At 36.8% G+C, this 12107-nt stretch overlaps 1 protein-coding gene across 5 annotated transcripts in view; it reads left to right on the forward strand.

The window, feature by feature from the left end:
• The window catches only part of AKAP11 (A-kinase anchoring protein 11), a 44884-nt gene that overhangs the window by 4815 nt on the left and 27962 nt on the right, over positions 1-12107 (forward strand). For 3 of the 5 annotated variants that reach the window (XM_026058943.1, XM_026058938.1, XM_026058942.1), the window contains exons 2-4: positions 1007-1111; positions 7991-8107; positions 11313-11360. In XM_026058943.1, the coding sequence (XP_025914728.1) occupies positions 1052-1111; positions 7991-8107; positions 11313-11360 (225 nt within the window). In that variant the 5' untranslated portion in view covers positions 1007-1051. Of the gene's footprint in view, positions 1-1006; positions 1112-3441; positions 3469-4682; positions 4750-7990; positions 8108-11312; positions 11361-12107 lie in introns of those variants that run through there. The other 2 variants (XM_026058940.1, XM_026058939.1) reach the window with 2 other exon arrangements.

The raw sequence follows: 12107 nt of genomic DNA on the forward strand, positions 1-12107 counted from the left end.
TTTTTAAAAGTTTCTAGCAAATTAATCTTCATTAAGATTATTTTACTGTGATGTCTGCATGTTTATTTTTTATTTTGAAGTCAATTTAATGTGTTTGCTCCTTACCTGGTTTATTTTCAGTAGTCTAGAAGTTCTTGTTGGCTAAATTGTGTGACCAAGAAGAAAGATAATTTTGTAGAATTTAAAGAGTCCAGCACATGCTTTCTCTCACTTATTGCTAATTTTTGGGTGGTAGAGATGAATGAAACAAACTGAATTCTTCTGTTTCTTTTCATTGCTGTTGATTAAAGAGGGAAACTTGTAAAATGTATTTTGATTTCATTGCTGTATCTTTTGTTAGAACTGGATATARGGGTAAGGGTAACTAAGGTAGAAGCTCTTCTGACTACTACTTTGGTGATATGAGAGTCCTGGTAGATTCATGCTTGGTCTCCTGTGTTTTACCGGTTGGGGGAGGATTGTCCAGAGCAATGTGAGAGAACAAGACTATTAATGCATGTTATCCTAAACAGGAGTCACCTGTGTTCTGTAGTACTTAGAATGACAGAGTAAATAGGCCAGTTGGCTGAGAGCGTAAGTAGTACATTTTCCTCTCCAGATTGTTGGAGGGTAGTCCTAGCGCGTGGTACGATACAGGGATCTGCCAATAAATTTCACTAGACTATCAGCCATAGTAAAACGATATCAAGTGTAATGCTCCCCCCCACCCCACCCTGTGCAACCTTGAAATCTGCTTAAAGAAACATATTGGAACTAACTTTTTAAATTTTAACTTTACTAAAACTTTACTTTTTTAGTTTTACATTTTGTGTGGTTTTAAAATCTTTAAAGCAGTATGCCTTTTTAAAGGCAAAATCTGCATGGGTGTTATACCTGTTAAACTTTCTCGGTTTTAAAATGCTTTTACTTGTTTTCATTGGTTCTTGTTTCATCCACTTGCTTTTTCAAAATATATATTAACTAAATGAGGAAACATAAAATGATCAAGTATAAATGTTTTTTGTAGGTATTTTTGAGCTGATTTGCATCAAATACAAAGATTGGTGAAATCATGGATATATATGCCAAGGCTCAGAGCAATCGAGTGAAGCCAAGGATATCTGTGAAAAAGGTAATTATCTGTTCTAAGCAATAGTACTTTCAAGGCTTTTTGATCCTAATCCTAACAGTCTAGTAATGAACCAAGTGGACTGGTAGGTTTGGTTGGTTTTTGCTTTATATATTTTAACTTTGATAGGCTAAAATTTCAAGGAGGCAAAAAACTGCCATTGCTTTATGTTTTGGCATATTTAGCCAAGTGGACCTGGGAGATGGAATAATTGAAAGGAGTACACTGCATGCGCATTTGCTTTTTATCTCTTATTTTGAGGTAATTTGATGAAATTGTGATGTATTTAAATATCAAAATTTGCCTTGTTTAGTGGAGTGTGAATATTTTTTTGAGCACTGATTATTCAAGTTTATGTGTAATTAAGATATGCATAATATTCACTGAAAACTATTCTATGAAATCTGTTAAGACTTATTGTAATATCCTTGTCTTTAGATCTTGGTTTCTTGACTGGCTTATCCTTATGTTTACATGAACTTTTGGGGAGTGCTTTGATGAAAAATAAGATCTGTCTAGCACTTATGAATGAGTTATATATTTTTTTACCAATATGATGTCTACTAATTATAATTGCTTTATTTATTCTTTTCAATTCTGTGGCTTTAGCTTGGAGAACATAAATATACTCCTATGTTTTTCTTGAAACTTCTATAAGCACTTATTTAAATGGAAGTAATACATAGCAGTTTATCCTGAAGGAACAAATTGATTTATCCAAGCGTGTTTCTCAAAAAGTAATTGAATGCAGATGAGTATTTTTTAGGTCTTTCTTGATTGCTAATAAATTCTTTTCTTACAGGTATATGCAATGCTAAAGAGGGGAATCTGAGCAAGGAAATAGTGTCACCTGAAAATTACATTACTTTATTCCATAAGCAGTTTTTTTGTTGTTGTTTTTTTTAAGGGAAGTAGTGTCTGTGATACAGGTCCTGTAAAAACAGCTTGAAAGCAAAGATCTGCATTATGTGTCTGCTAGTTTGCTGCAGATATTCACTTGTTTCAATTTCTGATATAGATTGATAACAGCCATACTTCAGTTTGTAACTGTGGGTACTATTCTTTCACTTTAAGATACAAGGTATAAAAGTTTTTATTAGTTTATGAAAAATCTCCTGTTCAAATAGAATTGCTTAACTACATTCAAGTCATTTTGTATTTTCAGCCTGAATATAAAGTGAATTTTAGAGATATTTTATAGTCTTCCCTTTATTTTTTTTTATTAACATCTTYTCTTCTCTACTCCCCCCACTCCCCCCTCCCCCCAAAAAAACCCCTAGGTTTCTAGGCCTTTGGTTTCCAGAAATATGTTTCTAATAATGGTAGCGAATGGTGATTCCTGACTGATTCTAATAGTAGCCTAAAACATTATCTCTCTGAGCTGTTCTATTAATTGCCATTAAACCTTCTGGACCGTGTGGTTCTAGGAACATGAATTTGACCCATCTCAGGTGTCTCACRGGTTTCTACATTTTCATGTAGCCAGACTGATGTTTTGGTCTGTAGCTGCCTCCTCTTAGTTTTTCCCCAGGGGCAGCCACTTAGACTATAGTGTGGAACCTCCATCCTTTTGCACAGAGCTGGACAGTAGAGTGGTCAGAACCACACTATACTTCCTCTTCTGTTGATTCATAGCCTGTAGTCTGATTCATGTCCTCTTCGTAATACTTAAATAAATTGTTACAGTAGCTCTTGGAAGTCAGTCCATGGTTGTGGTATGGTAATTTGAAGACCAAGTTTCCATCTTTACAAAATGATTTAAAACATTTYAGTTTAAATCTTACGGCATATGAAATCAGGAAGAGCTATTTTGTTACTTGACAACAGAGTAAATATGAAAATCTCTATCATTGGACTTGATTTCTCTGCAGATACTGGAAAAAACAGAGTTTGTTTCAGACACTGTTAATGCTCCTTGAAATCTCCTCCAGCTAGCTATATAAAGCACTGTCGTCCTCCCTGCCAATGACATAGGCATCTTACGGGTTTGTGAGTTGTTTGAAATGTTTGAAAACAGTTGTTTAAAATAATTCATGAAATCCATTAGTATAGAATTTAAGCTACTATACTGTGAAGGATCCATAGATAAGGACTTCTGGATTTGCTGGCCACAAAGGGAAAATGCAAAGCTTTGCTCACTTGAGCTAGATGAGGGAGATCTATTTTTCATGTTCAGTTCTGTCTTGCTCTGAGTGCGTTTGAGGACATTCGTGTTTCCCATGCTACGGCTTAGTAAGCTCAAAATCTTTGTTCACAGCTGAAATAGGATTCCCTGCCCAACATCTGACTTCAGGTTTTCTGTGTGGAAGGAGTACACAAACCTAGCAAGCAGAGCTCTACAGAGATTTTGTCTTTTGCCTGTAGGTAAATGTGTATTGAAAGTAGTTGTGCTATTTATAAAAACAAATAACATCCTGTTGTTGAGGATGACCTCTGGTTCTTACTTAAACTGAGCTGGTAGTCTTAGGGACACACCGTTTTTCAGTTATAAATTTAGTTGAGTGTCTCCCAAGCAGGGGTTGTGGGAGAGTTTGCTTACATTGCCTGATGGATATAAGACAGGAAGAATTCTCTGGATTTGAGTCCAGGCCTCTGCTGTCACAGGTATGATTTCAATAAGCATATGAAGTTATTAAACATATGTCTCATAGTTAATGAGGGGAGATTAAAAAAAAAAAAACTCCCACTGTTTTTAAGTCTTTTTGAATCTTGCTGTTGTAATAAGTAGGAATCTTCTTATGAATTCCAGACTAAAACTATTTATAGCAAATTTATACCCATTTGTTCATGGGTGTCATTAGTCTTCAACTTAAATGGCTTTTTTCTTTTGCTGATGTTCACCTTCATGGTGTAGTTACAGTCAGAGATCATATCTTCTCTCAGCCTGCATTTTGGAAGCTGTGTAAGCTAAGGTCTTAATCTGCTTTTGTATGAAAGCCTCTGCATTTCAGTGATTACCCTTCATAGTCTTCCTTGCTGTGCTTGTTGTGAATTAATCTCCTTTTTACATGTGGATGATACTGTATGGGCAATTACAGAGGATGTCCTCCTCACTGACTAATGATGATAGTTCTCTTGCTGAAAGGATGCATCCTAGGGTCATGTTTGTTTGTTTGTTTTCCCCCCCCCTTCAGTGCTGTGTCATATTGACCACTCATTGCTATCCCATGATCAAGTAACAGAGTCAGGTCTCTTATTTTCCAACTTGCAAATTCCCAGTTCTGTTTGAAAGCTTGCTGTTAGTTTTCAAGGAAGTAACCTTGCACTTTGTGCTGCTACATTTTAAACTATTCTTGTTATGGCAACTCACATGTTGAACAAGTTCTTCCTGTCTGGTATGCTGCTCTTCCTCTTAATTGATGATGCCTCCTTGCTGTGAATTATCATTAGACTTCATCTGTACTTTTTTTTTTTTGCAATACATTTATTAATAATGATGATACTTAATCAGTTTCAAGATAAATTTTGAGGAAGTTGTTACTGGCCCACTTCTACTATACCCTCTCAAAACATCCTTTGCTTCCCCTTTGGGTAGGTTCTTTTTTCCAGAAACAGTTCTTTTGCTAAATTTTTTTTTTTTTTTTGGTTTGATGACTCTTCTTATGGCACAGTGTACTCTGTATCTGTGGAAGTCCAGATGGGTGAGTTCTGCTCTGGAAATAGTATGTTATATATGCCTGGTTATTTCCATATGTTTTTCTTTCATTGTTCCGACTTCTTCTATATTCATTAATTTGGTCTTAAAACCATGCATCACACCCTTCCTCCTCCTTTTTAAACATAGTTATTTTATATCTTCAGTCATGTAGTGCCACCATCAGTGTGCTACCAGATCTATAGTCTTGTGTGTCAGTTCTTCCAAACCCAAGTGATATTTTTTTCAATTAGTGAATCTTTCTTCCTCTCTGACTTCAACCTGGTATTCTCCAAACCCTTGAATTTTCCTTCGTCTCAACTATAGTAACTCCTAATACCATACTTCTGTTCCAGTTTTCCCTACTGCCTCTTCTTTCAGAATATTAAACTAAGGAGAAATACTTGCTTATAATTAAGATATATCTAATGGTCTGTAGCCTTAGAAAACTAACAGCTAGAGAAGCATACCGAGCACTTTTCAAAGTGGATCACCATTAGTCTGCAGAGAATTAGCAGGTCATGTTGTTTAGCTCTTGAGACTTTTTCTAAATTACTGCTCTGAGTGCTGTGACTGATTAAATTATTGTAGAAGCTGAAAATGAGACAAGCTTGTTTGTCTTCACAAAAGACTTCTCTGAGAGGAGTGGTGGAGAGACTAACTGCTTCTAGAATTACTGGGGCAGAGTCTTTGTGCAGTGTTGGCATTGTAGCCACTTGCAAACCTGGAAGAAACCAGAGAATCAGGACATTGTCAGCTTACTTAAGAGATTGGAAAGCTATACGTATATATCTAACACGTGTCAAAGGAAAATTGCAACTGAACATACATGGGGGCAAAGGAATAGATGAAAGTAGAAATTAGATGAACACGCKTAGTTAACTTACTTCAAATGACCCTGTGACATGCCACTAGAAGGGCGTCCAGGATTCTTTCGGATTCCGGGGTTAGTTGTACTGAACTTGAGAGATCATCATTTGTCAAGTGTGAATATAGCAAAGCTAACAGAATAGCAAAGCTGCAAATAGAGCAGAACTGAAAATATATATACATGTCAGAGTTCTACAGTTCAATCACAGGTGCATGGTACAATGACTGCTCTCGTCCTTTCCTCGAGGGCCACCCTGCCAGTATAGCTTTCCCTGGATTCTCAAGCAATGGGTGCATGATATAGTGACTGCTCTCACCCCTTATGGGCCACCTCTCCAGTACAGTTTTCCCCGGAGTCTTGAACAACAGGTGCATGGTATAGCAACTGCTTTTGCCCCTTATGGCCACCCTCTGGCCTAATTTCCTCAATTTCTCCTCACCACACTGGAGACATCAGGGGTGTCTCTGCTGACGGGTGGGTCTTCAGGTCTGCAGGCCAGCTAACCGTGGGTCCGAGTCCACACAAGTGTATGTGKCTTACTCCCTTCTATACCCAGTCAGAGCAATGCCAGCCCACAGCCCTACCAAGGCCACATGGCTCTAGTCAATACTAGCATGCACATCAGCAGGTGACCTTGTGCTCAGCCTGTTAGATCCTGGGTGGGTAACAACACACCCATTAGCAGATCGTTCTGTGGGGAATGGCTCCACCGTGTGGAGATGTCTATGGCGTGAGTCTGTGGTGTCACTTCTCCTTTGTCTGGACTTGTCAGTCACGGGGTCATTAGCGAGTGTTCCCCCAGGCTGCAGCAACCTCACAGTGTGGTGGTGCCGGCCGGCCATGATGCACCCGGGGTTTGTTAACTCTTGGGGAGCACCCCAGAGCAAACCCCTCTTCTATGGGCTGCACCATCTGGTGTCCCGTGCTCGCCTTTGTGGCGGCTGCCAGATCCCAAAACTGCATTAAATGCAGTTTAAAATACTTGAGGTGAGAGCTGTTGCTTTTCTATATAAATGACTGTTTTGACTGCTTAAACGTCATTTGGCCTTCAGTGTAAGGGTGGTAGTCTGGGACTTGTTTGTTAACATTCTGAAACATATTATGGTAATTTCAAGGATCCTAAAATTAAGTTTCTATTTTGCTTTTGTCTAGCCATTTTAGAAATGTTTTCCTAATCTTGCATCACCATGAGTAAAAGCATGGTAATGCTGTCCATGCTGTAGTAATTGGACCTCCCATGCGATAGTACCATTTTTCTACAGAAAAAATCTTTCTTGTGGTTTAGTTGTAATACATAAGATCACTTTTTACCATAAATGGATTGCTTTTGCTGTGGGAGTATCAGAAAAACAAAACACTCTCTGACTGAATTCGGCTCTCTAGCACTTACACTGCTGTTTAAGAAGCTATGCAAAATTGAAATAACTTTTCATAAGTTTGACACACTGATTTCATTTTTAGCAGAGCAAGAGTAGGGATGATAAACAACTGGACTAATAGTTAATAGCCACATTATGATCCTGTTTTTACTTAGCTTACCACTTGCTAGAGAAGATGACAATTCAAAATAGRAAAAGGTTGCTGACTTCCTAAAAAAGTGAAAGGATGCTTTCTTTTTTACAAGCTGAGGAGCAAAAGAGTTTTTGTTGTTGTTCTGCCATCTTGTTTTGTTTACAAGCTATTTCAGATAGCAGTTCTTTGATTCTGCTGCCATTTATCATTTTTACATTGGGAGAAATTCTTAGATTCTCAAGCCCTTCTTAGCAGTCTGTCCAAGTTTGCATGTCATCTTAAGTTTCCAAGAAATAATTACATCCTGTTCAGTTGGACTGCTTTTTTTTCAAGGAACAAGGATATGTCTCTTGTCTGTCTCCCTCCCTCCCTCCTTCCCCTCTTCCCCCCTTCTCCTGACTGTTGCAGTCACCACCATTATTCCTACTGACTACATGGTCTTTCAGTTTTTCTAAGGAAAAGATGGTGGAAAAGTTCCGTATATAGGTTTTGATTTAAGAAGTAGATAGGGCTTGAATTCATCTGCTTCTTTTTTCCTTCCACTTATTTTAAGACTGCAGGCATTAGTTGAACTAATTAATAAACAAGCCTGCATTTTCTCACTATTCTTTTTTTTAATACAGAATGGCTAACTTCTTTTGGAATAAAAGTATTGCTTAAAGAAAAACCACTTAATCTGTGTTAGTTTCATGTCCTGAAGTAGACTTAAACTTCAAACCTGGTGATTTATATGCAAAATAGTTTGACACAGTGCTTAAAGTAGGGAAGTGTATTGGGGGTAGGGAACAGACGGATGGATCCTGTATCCAAAACTGAAAATGCATTTTGTTTGCTTTATATTTTGTTGTTTTTTATTGTCTTTCAGACTTTTGGTGAAGGTGTGCTGCACTCTATGAAGTCACTGCTACAGAGCAGAAAAGAGTTATGCAGTGTATCAGCAGAAGAGTGCTTAAATTGGGAAGAACAAGCTAATTTTCTTGAGGTTTGGCATAACCTAACAATTTGTTTTTCATAGGTATGATAAAGGATGATTCCGCTTGTAGTGGAATGGGAAGTCGCAGGATAGTAAACATGAACAATATGGCAACTTGCTGACTGTCCATAAACTCTACTCTATATTGTTGTCCTTGAATTCAGTAGTTGCAGTCTTTAAAAGGATTGTAAAGTTTCAAGAAGACATTTCTCTGCTTTGTGAGAATCATGAAACTAAATATCAAAATGTGTGGACAGATGATTTTGTAAGAATTATATTACTGGCTATGCTGCATTTGATGAGCACTCCTGTGTTCAGRTTGTATGCATGGTATCCTAACAAAGTAGCAGAACCCTTACATTCAGGTCTGAACATGCAAGCTATACAGGCATACCTTGGAGATATTGTGGGTTTGGTTCCAGAGCACCACAATAAAGCGAATATCGCAATAAAGCAAGTCAAACAAATTTTTTGGTCCYAGTGCATATAAAAGTTATGTTTACACTATACTGTAGTCTATTAAGTGTGCAATAGCATTATGTCTAAAAAAAATGTACAAAATGTGACACAGAGACACAAAGTGAGCACATGCTGTTGGAAAAATGGCGCTGATAGACTTGCTCGATGCAGGGTTGCCACAAACGTTCAATTTGTTAAAAAAAACAAAAACACAAAAACAAAACAAAAAACCAAAACAGTATCTGCAAAGCGCAATAAAACGAAGTGCAGTAAAACGAGGTATGCCTGTAATGGTTGTCTGTTCAGACAGATGGTGCTCTAGAAGAGCACTCTGGATGAAATGTAAGATGGTCAATATACGATCACAGAACAGATTTTTTTTTTTCCTTTGTGTAAAAATGTGGGGAAAAATACCTATATAAAGAATAGTGTTAACAGAACATTATTAGAACTGCAAAGTAATTGCTCAGACTAAGAAAAAACAGAATTTAGGTTTCCTATGCAATTTTAATTCAGCACTTCTATCCCTGTGGATTATGATAACCTTCAAATACAGTTCCACATACACTATTTATAGTTTAAGGAAAAGGTTTGTGTTGTTGATTCTAGGTCCTTCTGTCCCCCAGTCCACTCCCCAGTGATTTCTGAACTGGCATACTAATTTCATCCATGTTTGAGATCTTAAAGGTGATTTCTGTTAATTCTGTGACAACTGAAGGCAGGTCACATAGATCCAAATTAATGTTGTCACTGAGGCAAAAATAGGTGGACTCTGCAATGATGTCATTTGGCCAATGTCTGCAGGCCCATCAGCATATACGCTGACTGGTTGGCCCTCTTCTGTGTGAGACTGCAGCTCCTGAATACTGCCCTGTCTTGCACAATGAAGTGTTCTCTGGGAGAAGGGGCTCGGAATTATTACCTTGAGAARGAGGAAACAAAAGGGACATACACCCACAAAAAACAACAACCAACCCAAAGTCCCCCAAAATGCTGTTCAGAGAATTGGTTTTCCTCCAAGTCCTTTAAGTCGTTCGGTATTCTGTTAGGCCTCTTCAGTGGAAGAATTCAGCTTATATTGTAGATATCGTACAGATTAAAGATGTAGGAGTTGAAAGGTGTGTTGTAGGTATTGTATGGATAAAAGATGTAGGAGTTGAAGGGCATATTGCTCAAATGGAATTGTTTCATAGTTAAGACAGTGAATGCTGTGCTGAAGAACTGTGTTTTGCCTAGAGCTGTTTGGAATGCTATTGCAAAACTTTTTTTTGGTTACTGCTTTGTCATAACTGAAATATTCTAATTAAGATATGTGGATTTAAACGTATCAAGGATCTTTTCTGTTGGGAAAGTAGCCTCCTAGTACAAGACCCCCTAAAATACGAGTTGCCAGAATTTTTAATGTTTTAGTATGATTTCAGTTTACAAGTAAGACTTCTTTTGTCTTACATTGAAATAAAATATACAAAATGCAAATACTCAGCAAAACAATTGTTTTACACCAATTTCTTTTTCTAGCTCTGTTTCTTTCACAGTTTCTATGTATTCCCCATCAAACTGCTGAACCAGTTAATCATAAGTGATTATGAACATAATACTGTTCTTCCCTTAAAAATTTTTTTTTTACACTTAAGACCCAGCTAACTACCTTACAGAAACAGTGAGTAATTGCCACAAAGTTAGTATGACCTGCGATTTGAATACATACAATTCAGCCTACTGCGTAGTGTTCTGAAATAATTGAATCCAAGGCATCAAAAATTTAGCTCCAGRCATAAGTGAAAATGTTTGATCTTTGTGCTTTAATTCCCTATCTACAAAATAGGAATTTTTTTTTTCTTACAAGCTTTTTGAAAATAAATGCTTTGGGTTTTTTTGGAAGCATGCAGATACACTATTGATTTGCCGTAAGGGAGAAACTAAATGAGAACTGAATAAATCTGACATTTAGAGCAGGGTTGGAATAATGGACATGAAGTAGGTCATGAAGTGGCACTGAAGAATGAAAATAAAATACTTATTTCCTTTGATTTGTTAGTACTGAATGATACAAGATGTCTGTAGACAAAATAGTATGGGAATATGTGATAAAATATCACTGTTCACAAGCACAACAAGCTGAGGTGAAGCTGATTAGACAGTCGTATCACCTTCCAGTTTCTTGAGCCTGACAAGACCTTCTAAGTATTACAGTTTTTGTTTTTTGTTTTTTGTTTTACTTTAGGAATTTGTCCACTTGGATAGTGCATGTAAACACCTGGCTTAAGTCCTCTGTTCTGTTTTGGCCTAAGGCTAATCAATTTACATGGTAAATTTGCTTAATATATCACAGCATGGACACAAATTTCAGAACTGATTGAAACTGGCTTATACCTGGCCAGCTGGAAGCAAGGACAGAGGAGCACTGATCTTTGCAAAATCATGTTTATATCAGCAGACATAATGGAACTGTACATGTTGCTCAAGATACACCAGCCAATAGGCCACTAGAAGAAATTCTAGGTAGTAGGTTTTAAATGTATGCGTTCTTCAGTCTGATCTAATCTTTCATGACAAGTCAAATTGCATAGGCTTACTATTCTTCATGTAAGACTGTGTATTACTCTTTCTGCAAGCAATGCTGCTCAAAGGTATGGGTTTTTTTGTGACAGTAAAATRAAGCTTTACAGTAAAGTCAACTGAATTTTAATTCTTAGATTTCTACAGAAATCTAGACATTTCTGTACTTTAACACATTCATATATTTATTCTACAGATTACATTTATAGGTTTTGCTGAAGAGATTGGTACTGCTCATTTGCAGGTATAGTATTTATCTCTATTGGAAAATAATGTAGTTCAGCACTGGTGATCCCTTCTAAATAATATATACCTTTTTGATGGGGGAATTTTCTTTGAGAAGTTAAATATGTTTACACTTAGTATTTAAAAACTTTCATAACAGTTTTAAACATAGTTGAAAAATACTGATTTTGATTTTAATACAAGTACCAGTGCTTTATGTATATATTCAAAATATTARTTGTTTGGGAATGGTCTGGAATAGCATGCTTAAATTGCGTTGTTTTACTATGTGTATCAGTGTTTTGGCATGACTGTTTTGTTTGTAGTTTGTAACTTCCTCCTTCATAGAGTTGTGCTTAATAATAAGGTGCCACTGTCATCTGCAAAGCTATAACTTTCCTGAAYTGACTGCTAGCTAGCTAGCGATTGCTATTCACTGATGCTTAAAAATAAAAATAGAAACTCTGAATCCATTTGTGTTCAAACTTGCGTCAATATTGAGAAATTAATACAATAATACTGCTAAACATTCTCCCAAGTATGGATAAGAACCATTTGATCATTTAGAGTTAGATGAAGTTTAGAGAGAGTAGGGCTGATGAAGTTTATGAAAATTTGCTACATATAAGTCAGTAATGCTCATACTGTTGAGAAGCATATAAAAGATGAGAAAAGATTTTTAAAGGCCTTTTTTTTGTGTGGTTTAGGTGAATCTAAAAGTTATCCAAGATCATGTTTAAGCAAGAGCACTGTCCCTGTGTTTTTA

Source organism: Apteryx rowi, unplaced genomic scaffold (genome assembly GCF_003343035.1).
Source record: "Apteryx rowi isolate R43461 unplaced genomic scaffold, aptRow1 scaffold_150, whole genome shotgun sequence".
Classification (NCBI taxonomy): Eukaryota; Metazoa; Chordata; class Aves; order Apterygiformes; family Apterygidae; genus Apteryx; species Apteryx rowi.